Below are 14,590 nucleotides of genomic sequence, written 5' to 3'. Positions count from 1 at the left end.
TTTTTGAAAATATAATCAATTAATTTCGGTTTATAATATGGCTTGCTTTGTAGAATTTATGAAAATTCGAGTCAACAGCAATTAGAACAAAAAAATAATAATATTGTAATATATTCATTACAATATGATTCTGACGACGATGACACTATGTCAAGATGCTCATCTGCCACTTCAACAACAATTACATCCACAATATTTTCCAACCAATCAAATTTTTCACGCAAATACTCGGAAGATGTAAATGTTAGTCTAATATTGTTTATCATCATACATATATACAGAGTTTTTCAAATTATACATACCAGTAAATATCACTATAATATATGAAACTAAAAAAATCAATCAATATAAAAATAATTTTGTATTGTAAGATCTAGACAAATTGTATGTTTGGTATTTCTTTCACTAATCAATAAAGGGAAAATTGAGTATTATTATAATTCAAAGGTGAACCTACATTTTTAAAATATGATTCATATACAGGTTAAATTTTAATTAGTATTCACGGGTGGTTTAATTTTATACCTCAACATTTTAAAGAACTAAAACTATTTAGCTTAAGCTTTTTCAACAGTAAATAATTAATTTATGCGTTCTGCCTTCTGTTATACAATTTTCATTATAATACCAATACTTAATAAAAACAAACCAGCTTTAAAACAAATATATATTACAATATTATTAAGTTGCTGTTGCTTAAAAACGAAATTTAGAACCAAATACATTAATACTAAAGAGATTGCAAGTCCATTGTTTCAAAAGTAAGTTGGACTTGATATTATAATATTTTCTCAAGTCTAAAATCTATCCATAAACTAACTTTTTTAATTCATCAGCATTAAATCACCGATAAGAGATTAAAGGAATACCAAAGCAGGACAAAATTAGAATAATAACTGTTTCTATGTAACTGAATGTAAATGTTCAGCAAAACACTGCATCGATTTCGCACGTCCAATGATAATTTAAAAACTATTTCATATTATCTTGTACATATTACATCTGCCAGTTGATTAGCTTTTCAAATATTTTTAACTTTAAATTTTTTTAATGCATAATGCTCATTATGTTCAAGTATGCATATTCAATAGCAAATAAATAACAATAATTTATTACTTATTTAATTTGATGTTATATAAAAAAAAACATATTCTATAATGTACTTAAAACAGTTAAAACCAATAGTGTTGTAACACACTAATAGCGGCCAATTATCAATGCCGTTAAGGCCTTTTATTTATAATAAAATAAAATAAAAAAGAACAAAGACTAAGTGTAAACATCATGAAAGTTGATAAACAAATCATAATTTATCATTGAAATGATACAATACTAAAAACTAAATAATTAATAACAATTTGGAGGATCCTGTATATATATATACCCTGTTGTTCAAGTTAAGAAACTTAGTCGGCGGCGACCAGTTTCCGTTGAGCACCAGTGTCAAGCAACACCAGTTTGTTCTCCCACCATGTCAACTATTTGTACGCCTGCCATGAATTTCCACACCCTTGTGCACAAGTCAGCCACCGACTACGTTTCTTAACTTGAACAAAGCATACCTAATTTATTTATCTCCACGTGACCACTCTATAATTGTAATTATTTAATTTAGTATATGGACAATAAATCTATTCAAAATCCTGGAACACGTTCCTTAGGTGGGTATTGGGGTGATGTAGATTCAAAAGACGTGGAAGATTTGACATTAAAAGTACATGGGATATCACCTGTGGGTAAGTAGTATATATTTAATTAATTAAAACATAAAGAAAAGAATTTAATTTATTTATAATTTAATTATATTAGGTGATGAAATACGCATTGATCTTGTAAGAGTTCTGCAAAACAGATTAAACGATGGTGTATTAGAACTGCTGACAACTATGTTATATAGAAATCCTCTCTGTAGATTATATCCAGATGATGTACGTTTTGTACAACCAAGTAATGGTCACCCAGATTATACTATGAAAGTAATTATTTAAATTATTTCTTATAAAAGTACACTTAAGTTTAAAATTATAATAATATGTTACATCAAAGGTTCCCAAACTTATTTGGCTCTTCCTATTTGAACCACGATTTTCTTAGGGCGCCCTTCCCTAAGTCATATCATGATTAAACATAAAAAATAGAAAAATTAAATAAAAACCGGTATACATTTTTATGGGCAATATGAAAATAATTATTTAATTTAAATTATACACAATTTATATATTTTTATTTACATAATTGTAATAGTTTTTGTTGGGTTTCAAATTTATTTTTGGACTATATAAAATTCTACGGCAGCGTGGCACCTTTATAAAGACACAGCGGCATACACGTTAGAAACCGCTTTGTTACATAATAAAATAATGCTGAGAAATCTGTTCTTTTCTTTTTTTAAATATTTAATATAAATAGTACCAACATGTCTATATTAAACAAAATTTTACTTATAAGTCATATTATTTATTTAAAATTGTTTTTTGTTTAGTTATCATTGCCAATTGAAACAAAAATTACAAAATTATTTATACACAATCTAAAACGTAATGCTGCAACTTTATTGCTATACCCGCCACAATATGCGAGTCGTCATCATAGATTTAACTATGCATATAGTATGATAAATGAAATAAAAAAACCCATTATTCGTTCATTTTTTATGTACAATCAACCAATTGCCGGAACTAGTGTAATTGGTGGTAAACGTATTACAAGTGGTAAAAGAGGTCTAGCATGTGTTTTATTTGACATTTATTCAAATGAAGATCACGATTCAATAGATTACTTATATGACTATCCTATTGATCCTGAGTTATTTGAAAGACGTACACAAGCAGCATGTATTGACGATTTGAAGTCAACTACTGAGTTTAGCGGCTATAGTAAGATTTATTAATTTTAATTTATACCTATGTTTCTTTGAAGTAATTATTGTAATTGCTATTTTTAGTTAAATTGTTTGTGTGGTGGCGTGGTCGAGATAACATGGAAGTTCTTCAACAAAAATTGACTTCCACTGTAACTTACTCTTTATGGGATATTTACATTGAACGATTTCTGTGGGAACAACCCCTTATAATTGAACAACCATCTGAAATATATGTGAACCCGTTATGCATTCAATTTTTAGCGAAATGGTTAGCGTTTGGAGCACGTAAATCGGTTCCGTTGGCCTACCATTCTAAAATATTATGTCGGTAAGTATATTTTATACTCATATAGTGTATTATATAAAACTATTTTAAAAGAGAATATACCAGGTGGAAATCGGTTTCTGTTCGGTGACATGCAACTCTCACCAAAGAACCATCCAACTCGAAAACAACATGTTTAGTACCACCTGTTACGCATCAAAATATAACTGTTCCACTGATTGTGATAATCGTAGATTATAAATTATTAACTTAAATGGAAATATATTTGTATTAGCAACCCAGATAGGTTGCTATCAAGAAAGAAATTTGATTGTATCGATCGATATCAGTATCAGTATATAGATATTGTATCAGTTCTAAATTAAGAGTTCTAGCAACATGATTGATTTACCAGCCAAACGTACCAATCCATATTGAAATCAGACCTTGATATGTGTTGGAACATAACTAATATGCATCAATATGTATCAATTTATGTTCTTGTTGTTCACAAAATTTGTAATAGTGACAAAGTGGGTGGGTAAATAGGAGTCCATAACCATAATTTGACCTACACAGAACTAGTATAGGTATTCTCTTTTGAAACTGTATATTATGTTTTTTTATTAATATAAGCTACTCTTTATTTTTGAATATTTATCCAATCAATTATCATGTTGGATTCTGAGTAAATTGGGAATCTACTTATTCTTTAAAAAAAAAAAAAATGAATAACTATTTGTCTTTTTTTTGGTTTTGTCCTTATTTAATTAATAAAAACAAATAATGAAAATTTCATGAATGATTTTATAGTTAAACAAATTCTAAAATCATGATGTTATGTTAAACATTTTTAAATTGTTAACCAGTGACTTATTTTTTGTTATCATAAGCTTAAGCTTAAATTAAATAAACATTCAGGAAATTATTTTCTGCTGGAGTATCAAATAAAAATATGGTTTCATAACAAAGATAATCAATAGCTAATAGATGTCTGATAATTATGTAAGAGTATGATATATACAAGGAACAAAAAAAATTGTAACTTAACTAATATAAAGTTTTTAGAGCCAATCATTTTTCATAGTTAGTGAATGCTCCTGTTTGCTCATATTTATGACACTAAAAATACATATATTTCTTAGGAATTTTATGCTTTTGAAAATTATTATCATGTTAAAAACCAACTTTCCAAAACATAATTTATTTTAAATTTGGTACATATCTTATGTTATTTAATTTGGTTATTATTACTATTGGCTTATCTTCTTTCTTCTTCTCCTCAAATGTAATGCCGTAAAGACTTAACCATAGATTTTTAATGTTTTGTTAAAATACAAAAATATATGATATTATATTTAATGTAGTGGATTTTTTTCAAATTAATATTAATTAATTGTGAAAATTATTTTGTTAGTTTTATAAAAAAGTTCCAAAATTATTATTTAAATTACACATATCCTTTAAAAATTCCTTAGAAGTATATTTTATATCCCTAATCAGAAAGTACTATACATTAAAATATATAACAGTGCCCAAAACTGATCAACATATTGTAACAAAATAAAATAAAATATATTTCTAGCAATGTACATTCTATGTACCATAAGATTTTTTAAACATTAATCTTTTTTCTTTTTTTTAGCATCCACATAAGTCATGTGCTTCGAGAATTTAAGACACATTTGTCTTGGTCCTGGTTAACATCATCTAATAATTTGCCCATTTCTGTTCGTTACTTTTACGTTCCTCGCACAAATTATGGGGATACATCATTTGATTGTGTTAGTAACAACATAATAAGTGGCTCAACTGACCCTCTGCAACTGCGAAAAAAACATGATTCTTCATTGAACAATTTAATGTTTTATGAATGGCAAGTACCAGATACTGATTCAGTTATATGTCCACCTTCTGCTGCATGTATCTTAATAGTTGTATCTGTAACTTCTACAAAGAATAAACAAAAACGTAAACGATATCAACATCTAAATATGGGTAATGAACATAGCGATTCAGATGCAGATAATGGTTTTGTTGTACCACAAAATCATGAAAACATAAATACAGAGGAAGGTAACTCTATTTATATTAACTTGTAATAATAATTATTATTGTTCAAGGAATACTGAAGTGATTATTAGATTATCATAGTAAAATCATATTATTTAGAGTGGGTAAAATTCCAAAATATGGTCTTGAACCAAACCGAAAAATTCACTGTGATGTCAAACTTGAACCAAACTTTTTAACTGTACATGACCTGAACATTTAATTATTAATTATTTAATATGTATTCAACAATAAACAACCGGTTGAACCGGTTTGGTTTAAACCATTTATTGGAATTTTTTTGGAGATCAAACTATTAATTATAAAATTTCAAACTTTGTGTTTGGGTTTGGTTCAGTATTTTTAAAGCTTGGTTCAACTTTCAAATATGAACAACACCTAAAGTTTGGTTCAATTTTCAAACTTGGAAAAGTTCGACCCACCTTTAATATAATTTAATAATAATTTTAGTATACCTAGGGAATAATTTGTTTGCCAAAAAAATTCTAATTATGTACATTTATTTTGTTTTAAATATTTATTTATATTTTCCAGTTAATATTGAAACTTTAATAACTGATGACCAACCAATGACTTTAATCAGCGATACAGATGAAAATGTTATACCAAACACAGTATCTGATACTAAAAAATATCAAACACCACAAAATATCAGTACTTGTGAAAAAATTTCTAAATTATTTCTGTTAGCTGTATCTGGTCAATCAGTTCATGCATTATCATATAATTGCCACAAAAAAACAAACCAACCAATTGCTATCCATCATTTGAGTCGCTGGTTAGAATGGCGAAGCAATGCTTTCACATCATCTATATATCACATGATAGGACTTCGAAATTCAAAAATATATGGCCAATTTGGAAGCACTCAAATTAAAAGCCACTCATCAAGAATAAATAATAACCTAGAATTATTATTGGATTACAAGAATTATGTTTCTATTGTAGGAGAATATGAATCTTATGAAAAAATATTTATAGAAAAAAACTTTCGGATAAATAATCGTGGTAGTACCAAACCACTTGATAATGATACAGAAGATAAAAAAAGTAAACCTTTAAACTACACAAAAGATGTTCAGGATTCATATATTGAGAGATTGGTGAGAAATAGTAAACAACGGCGTCGCACAGGTAGATTTATATACTTAATGTGTCTGGCATTTTTATTTTCATTATATGAATAAATGCAGTTCTTTGAAAAAAATATTTACAAATTTTAACTAAATTTAACAAGTGCTAAACAATATATATTATTGAGTTATTAATATTAAATAAATTTAAAACAAATCGTTAAATTTTTTATTTGCATTTAGCTATGTAATTTTATATGAAATTGAATTATCAATAATATTGATTTGATATCTTCAAGTTGTTTTATAAATATTGTTTTTAGCATAGACATAATTTTTAATATGCCAATAGTTTTTTTTCAAATATGAATAAAAGTACTTCAACATAATATTATAATATATGAAAATTATATTATTTTAAAACAAACATTCTTTCACAATGATTAATTTTTTGAGGAAATTTGATATACATAATATATATTATTTCAGCACTTAAATCTACAATTATAAATATATTTTAATTCTTAACATTGTTTATAAAGATTCAATGGTACTAAAAATGTTAAGATTTAAATATGATTCGTGTGTATGATTTCAGAAATATTTCAAAAGTTGTTATATGACATGTGGATTCAAGTGGATGCTGTTATTACAAAAGAAGCTTTTCGGACTTTTTATCAACAAAGTAGATTAATTCATTACTGTTTAACACCATTATTATTTTTACCTTGGTAAATATAAATACTTACCTATATTATTATAAATAATTTTTTAATGATCCTAATAATAAACTTTGTTTTTTTAGGTGGCGATTAGAATCAGCTGCTACTCGTGATCATTTAGTAGATGCATCTAAATTAAAAACTTTAGTTTTTTCACATGCTCCGCAATGGCACAAACGATTATGTGCTAGGTTGACAGTTGCTTACGCCCAATATATAGAAACTGATCCTCTTTTTAGTGGCTTCCAACCAATTCAAATTGGTAAATCCCGTGTATATAATGATGGGTAAGTGAATTTGTTTTTTAAAAAAATACAATAATCAAAATAATTAATCTCGTTTTTATCTTAGTATGATAATGGATCTGGATTGCACTAAATTCATTACTCGTTATTATAAAAAAACTATACCTGGAGTTTCTGGTGGATTACTTTTAATAGAAATTGGAGTATGCCAGCCATTTTATTACATCAAGCTTAGTTATATTGAAAGAGCTAGAATTACAAATCTTGTTGAGAATCACAAAGAAAAATATAATCCGGTAAAGAATATTAAATAATTATTAATCTCCAATACATTCTAGAAAAAAAATGCTATCTTACATGCATAGTTATTTTTAAGTTTTGTTTGTATTTAATAATATTAATTAAATAATTTATATTTTTTTAGTATTGTCTCCTTGAACAATCTGAAAATATTATTCAGAATATGCATTTACATTCATTTACATATGACTTTCATGTACGGATACTATCGGATAGACTAAGTAAATTAGTAGAAAGACAGAAGGCTGGGAAAAGATGTAATTATGGCTGCGATATATTAATGCTATTGGATCATAAAAACTCTATACAAAATAGTGCCAATAAAACGGGAAATAATAATAAAAAAAATGCTATCGCTGGATTTCTAGATGATTTTTTGAAATATTACACCCTTCCACCATTATATTCTAATTGTTTAGTACTAGCAGGTATTACCATTAATATTTCAAATGTATATCAATACGATTGTAAAATTTCATTTTTAATAATTTTTAGGTGTCATCAAGCGTACTGAAATACCTGTTACCGGCCTCCAATTATATGAATACTTGGTAGAAAACTGTTCAGAAGATTGTGAAGGAATGGCTGTGTTAAAAATTGGTGATAGTTCATCAGCAGATGGCGACGATGGGGCATCTCTATTTGATGATTTTGAAGATCATGAATTTCTAGATTCTCAACATATTTTTGGCAATGATTTGACTGTAAGAATGACAAATAAATTTTTTTCAGATAACATTAACGCATTTATAATAATAATTTACTATAGGATTATATTCTTGTTCATCATATGGCTGGTAGTGATATACAACGAAGACAAGAATTGGCAAATAATTCAAATAATCGTAAATTGGGAGTGGAATCAAATGAATATTTTACTGATAATCAGTATGAAGTATGTGGTTTATTTGATGCAACACTTGTAATGACATTGTCATCAGTAAAACAATTATTATTGGACACTAGTAATGAAATAACTTTATCATATTACGTGTTGTTGACAAATAATGAAAATTATAATTTGAAAAAGTATGTTAAATTTTAATTTTTTCAGTATAATATAAGTAGTGAATTATAAAATGTTTATATTAAATATGATATTATTCATTTTTTAAGTATAAATTTAGAAGCATATAGTGCCAAAACACCTTAATCCAAAAAATATTAATTTAAACATATTACATCAAACATTTTAGAATAATATAATATTTTTTTGATGGCATAATTTAAGGCGTCTGGTGTCAATTTAATTTTGTACACAAAAATACGCTCTACGGAAATAATAAGCCTGTTCTGTAGAATCAACCAAATTTGATAATTTTTTTTTAAACTTATAGTGGGTAATATTCTACAGGCCCATCAATCTCAGTTTTTAAAATTTTGATCTCAAACTTTATAATATGTCTTTAAAATTAAATGCAATTTTAAGCGTTTTTTTTAAAATTATATTTTATCCTTATTTCAAACTAAATAAAAAAGTTCAATGCGGCCAGTGGGAAGTTTTCTTCTTTCAGATAAATAATTAGTTATCAAAATCCAAAAATTCTACAAGGCCGGAGAATTATTCCCATGAAGTTATTTTTTGTGATATAATACACCCTATCAATCCCCCCTAAATAAGTATCGGGTAGTAGATTAGTGGAAAAGTATTACAATTTAGGTGGCAACTAAAATATAATATTTAATTTTCAAATTTTATAGAATCGTGAAAAATTTAATTAACTGGCACTTTAGCACCTTCATTTTTTTGGCACTGACATTAAAATAATTTATTTCAGAACCCAGCTTTATGATAGTGATTAATCCATTTTAGTTATTGTTTAATAACTGATATTAGTTGGACAACCCCATGAAATATCTGTTTTATTATTATTTAAGCCACTATTAGTAAAAACTATCTAATTTAAATTTAAAAATTTAAAAATACATCATATTACCTACATTTTATACTTAATTAATTTATCAATTTATTAATAATATTTTGTATATTTCTATTATATAATACTTAAGGTCCGCACACACTGCTGCGGTAGACAGTACGGTAATGATACGGTAAACAATATTTTATTTGTGCGGTAATCTTTACCGTCGGAGCTTGCACACTGATCTGGTAACGCTATGAGTTACCGGAACGTTTTTCGTTACAACTTGCACACACTGCTAATGTCCTAATTTTCTTATTATTAATTGTAAAAGTTTGTTATAAATTATAATATATATAAATCAATATTGTGTATTATTTTGCATTGTCATAACTCATAATCCAAGTACAATTTTATGATTTTTTATAATACCTATGTCTAAGATTCCCATTCAAAATAATTGATTTTTCTAATGATACCTATTCATTTTATGTTCAACATTATGAAATTATTTATTAATTTAGTTAATACTTTTAAATTTTAATGAATATATTATGTTATCATGATTTCTTAATTATATATAGCTTTTAAAATCATTTAGGTACTACATTATATTATAAGGGTACTATATAAGTACAATTATAAGTGAATATTATGAAGTTAAAATGGTTAGTTGTTCTATATTTAATATTACAGGATATGTATTAGGTTTTTTCTTTATAAAAAGTTCACTAGATTTACTCAAAATCTAAATATATTTTATTAATTATAACCGGTGTGCTATTATTGTGACATGTCCAGGGGTGTTATCTCAAATTGCTAGGGTAGTACTACCGAATGTAATTTGAAAATACAAAGTATACCTACCAACGAATTCTATTTTAAATTTTGATCTGTTCTTGTTCCATGAACTTTAAAATTTTGCTATTCCAAAAATCACTTCATTAAATTTCCTATAAGTGTAAATAAGAATACTAGGTATAAGAACTGTAGGTACTCATATAGTGTTATAGTGTTTCATAGAAACTGACAAATGTAGGCACCTACCTAGTATATAATTTCTTGAATTCACTAATATGAATTACAATGAAATTACGTATTTTGTATACATTGCTAAAGGTGGATATTACGCTAATCAAAATGCTTTCACTTAAAGCTAAATTAAAAAGTAATTATATAACTGAGTTAAGTTCATATTTTTCCAGGTGTTAACTTTCAACTTAAGAGTGATGTATAATGATTATTAAATCTTAACTTATAGCTTTCTAAATGTTGACTTGACTTAACTTAACTAACTTAAGTTAATTTTTGCCCACATTTGCAGAATGGGAGTATAGGCAACTAATATTTGTTATAAAATCTTATTTTAAATATTATGATATACCTACTGTAATTTTAATACTTAATTTGAATATTAATAATGTAAGGTAGTATGTATAACATATAGCACTTAATGCCATAATGATAATATAGTTGTACAGCTAAACACCTTCATATTATGTATGTCATAATTACAAAATAGATAAACATTATTGCTATTAATATTTATCGGCCCGGTAGACAGTAAAAATTGTGCATGCAACGTTAAAAAAATATCGGAGTACGGTACAATATTTTTTACTGTACCAGCGATTTATCGCAGCAATGTGCGCATCTACATTTAATTACATTCGTTTAGTTTTAAACTTTACCACACAAAGATTATCGGCGTGCCTACCGTTCACCGATCCGATAATATTGTACCAATGTGGTTTGTCTCTTACAAAACTATGACCTCAATTTTATCGCTACCATTACCGTACCATCTACCGCAGCAGTGTGTTTTCCGCTGATATAATATTATTTACAAATGTTCATGTACAATTTTTTTTTTTTTTATAGAAAAAAAGCAATTTCACTTAAAACCGTCTACAACGTGCAACAAAGACATAGTACTCCTATTCGTCCACCTGATCGTAGATTTGACCAATCTAATAACGCATTACTGTCTGCTAGTGTACCTAGTAATAGCGTTGGTAATTCTATGACATCTGGATCAGCTACTTGTGGTGGAAGTTTGGATGAAAATAACGCTTTTCAAAAATGGTCTCAATTACCACCAAATCATTTACCATATTTTAAGAAAAAATGTAAAAAAAATAATGAATATGATGATTTAAACGAACATCATCAACAAACTATCAAAAAAAGAAACCTAATAAAATTCTATGAAAAAAAAGCAGCAGAATTGGTCGCACATACTGTAGATACAGCAGCTAATCGTTGCCGCATACATTTACTATGGAAATTATTTGGCATACCAATTGATCAACAGGTAAATAATAAGGAAAAAATTGAATTTATTTATTTAATTTTTATTAGTTTTTGAAGCATCAACTACTATGGCCATTAGCATGAATTTATTATTATTATATGTGAATAAAATCTAAATTTGTATGTTTTTAGAAGCTTGGGATCACTGACGTTACATTTAACCAACTAGAAGAACTTGTGAATACATCTGTTTTTGTAAAATCATTATCTGAATATGACCAGAATTATAGCTATATATTAAAACTACTTCTTAAACAACCACAATGGTTTACTTTGTTACATAAGATGATCTCAGGGCAATCTACATTATTACTGGAGACAACGTCTACATTACCACCCCAGTGTCGTATTTATAATAGTAATAGATCAGAACATCAATACATAGTAGTCTTACCAAATCTAACAGAATTTGATGAATTTGATGCGTTTGTAATAATTGATAATGGAATTGATTCATCAGAGAAACTGGTTTCCACGTCTGATTCATTAGTAAATGTAGTTTTTAGAAGAAATGTGAGTGGTTCTGATGAGGTGGCTGCACTGGTAGAAGCAGTTGGAGATTCAATATGTTATCTTATTTGGCAAACAATCAAATAAGTAGCAGAGTTTTAATAATGTATCGTTTTGCTACATAATCTTAATGAAAATCTTAAATATACCCTAGATTAAATCTGTTTGTAATATACAACTATACCTAGAATAATTTTGTGCCATTTATATAATGTCTAGTCATTTAATTTTCCAAAAATGTCGAACACCAAGCTTAGTTTACAATATATAAAAACTTATAACTAATAAATATTATAAAATATCCTTATTCAATATTACTTTATTTAATTTTTATTAACAATTATAATAATATTTTTATATAATAAAATAAAACTTTTCTCTCCTTGGTAATCAAAAATACAGCAAGAATGTTTTTGGTTGTTAATGATTACATTTTAATAATCAAGATGATTTGAGAATAACTGTATTTTTCTAAATTATTATAATAAGTGAATAGGCCAATATTTACACAAGTCTGATGTAAAGAATATTAAATTTTGTTAATTTTATGCAAGTGTGATTATTTACAAACTTATAGTACAATTTTATTTTTTAATGACTGGTGATGCACATATTGAATATTATTATAAAGTTAAAGTTGCTTGTTATATTGTATTTTATTGTTACCAATTAATGCGAATGTTTGTATATAATGGCGAATTCCAAATCGTACAATTTATTACTTTTGCTCAATGTCATTAATTATTTTTATTATTTTGTTGAATTATTGGTAGTAAGTAACATTTTTTTATTTCAATGTACTCATTTTTATAACTAAGTTTAGTTATTTAATTTATTAATATTATGACGTATCTGACACGGTTGTTGTTTTATCTTTTATAATAATTGTATGGAAAACTGTTGAACTGACCCTGTTATTTTTATTAAAGTATGTTTTTTTATTCAATCTCATTGTATATCAAATATCAACTCTTGATTGTATAAAATATAGATATTAACTGTTAGCCAATTACTTAAGCAGTAATTTATTTATATTTAAGAATTTATTACAAGGTTTATATATCAACTGTTGTTTATAATAATTTTTGGATCTACCTTGTTGTTTTTAATACACTATATGCATTTACAGCAAAATTGTAATACAATTATAGTAAATATTTGTTAATCTTGTTTTCATTATTGCAAGTTTAAATAAACTTTTCTTTTAACCATAATTTCTTTGAGCCTTTACTGTTTTAGCCTCAAAATATTTAATAATAATGTTTTATAATTTTTCATGCACATTATCTTCTACCTATAATATCATGTAATCAGAAATACGCAGAGAAATTTATAATTAACAAGGTGCCAAATGAGGTATTTATTTAATTTAGTGAGGAGGGGGCGATTTTAAAACCATTTGTTAACATTTTTATAAATGTTAAAATATTGATTTCAATCAATTCAAATTACTAAATATTTACATTCATTTTATTGTGCAAATAATTTATTTTTATTGATTGTACGTCTATTTTAATTATTTGATAAATTTGGAATTTAGTCAAACACACATGTTATTTTGTAAAAATTATAATATGTAGTATTTACGTATTTTACATTCTGCAAATCTGTTAATAATTTTCCTTGGATCCTGTTCTAATTTATCTTACCAAAAATTTTAAATATTATATTTTAGGTTTATTTAGGAAGGTAGTTATTATTAAATGGCATTTAAGAGCTCCCGAAATAAGTTTATATATTTACAACACAAAATATGAAGTACTCTTCATAAAAAAAATAATAGTTTGTTAAATTGTATTTTGTTTGTTTTTAAAATATCTCAACCAAAGAGCTTTGTAAACTCATATATTTATTCAACTTAGACAGTAAATAAATTTAGCATAGAATCAATTCATATATTTAATAATCACCTATAGGCCATGAACCTATAAACTAATGGACAGCGCTTAGAGAGAGAAGTCAGGGGTTCGATATAGAGCGAGAAAAGAAACAAATAAGTAAATTACAGTGTGACTACTGCCAAATAAAAAATTGTGTTACAATAAAAACTGCCAATTGTTATATTTTATTGGTAACATAATAACTGATTTATGGTTACCAAACTTGTAGGTTTGTAACAACCATAATATTACCTATTTATATTATATAAATAATTTATGTTTATAGTTGATAAAGAAAATGGAAAAAAAATAAGTATTTCCTCCATGATTTACTACTTTATGTTCTTTCTTTCTTCGTTCTCTCTTCTTTCTTCTTCAGTTACTTGATTCCCTAGCAATGTGGGCAGGGGTAGTAGAGTGCGCTGTCTACTAGTTTATAGGTCTGTATGGTTTCAAATTTCAACAAACCGTTCCTCCCCCTACA

The 14,590-nt window shown here is 26.4% G+C and overlaps 1 protein-coding gene across 3 annotated transcripts in view; it reads left to right on the top strand.

The window, feature by feature from the left end:
• Positions 1-12,533, top strand: part of LOC132933684 (uncharacterized) — a 50,728-nt gene extending 38,195 nt beyond the window's left edge. For 2 of the 3 annotated variants that reach the window (XM_060999965.1, XM_060999964.1), the window contains exons 29-43: positions 54-243; positions 1,616-1,736; positions 1,810-1,976; positions 2,483-2,876; positions 2,945-3,191; positions 4,774-5,204; positions 5,736-6,335; positions 6,873-7,005; positions 7,080-7,283; positions 7,348-7,537; positions 7,666-7,969; positions 8,037-8,245; positions 8,311-8,570; positions 11,285-11,717; positions 11,849-12,533. In XM_060999965.1, coding sequence (XP_060855948.1) covers positions 54-243; positions 1,616-1,736; positions 1,810-1,976; positions 2,483-2,876; positions 2,945-3,191; positions 4,774-5,204; positions 5,736-6,335; positions 6,873-7,005; positions 7,080-7,283; positions 7,348-7,537; positions 7,666-7,969; positions 8,037-8,245; positions 8,311-8,570; positions 11,285-11,717; positions 11,849-12,313 — 4,348 coding nt within the window. In that variant the 3' untranslated portion in view covers positions 12,314-12,533. The remainder of the gene's footprint in view (positions 1-53; positions 244-1,615; positions 1,737-1,809; positions 1,977-2,482; positions 2,877-2,944; positions 3,192-4,773; positions 5,205-5,735; positions 6,336-6,872; positions 7,006-7,079; positions 7,284-7,347; positions 7,538-7,665; positions 7,970-8,036; positions 8,246-8,310; positions 8,571-11,284; positions 11,718-11,848) is intronic. The other variant, XM_060999966.1, reaches the window with a different exon arrangement.
• Positions 12,534-14,590: the final 2,057 nt, after the last annotated feature.

The sequence above is a fragment of the Metopolophium dirhodum genome, chromosome 1, assembly GCF_019925205.1.
Source record: "Metopolophium dirhodum isolate CAU chromosome 1, ASM1992520v1, whole genome shotgun sequence".
Taxonomy (NCBI): domain Eukaryota; kingdom Metazoa; phylum Arthropoda; class Insecta; order Hemiptera; family Aphididae; genus Metopolophium; species Metopolophium dirhodum.
This window is presented reverse-complemented; position numbering and strand designations above follow the sequence as displayed.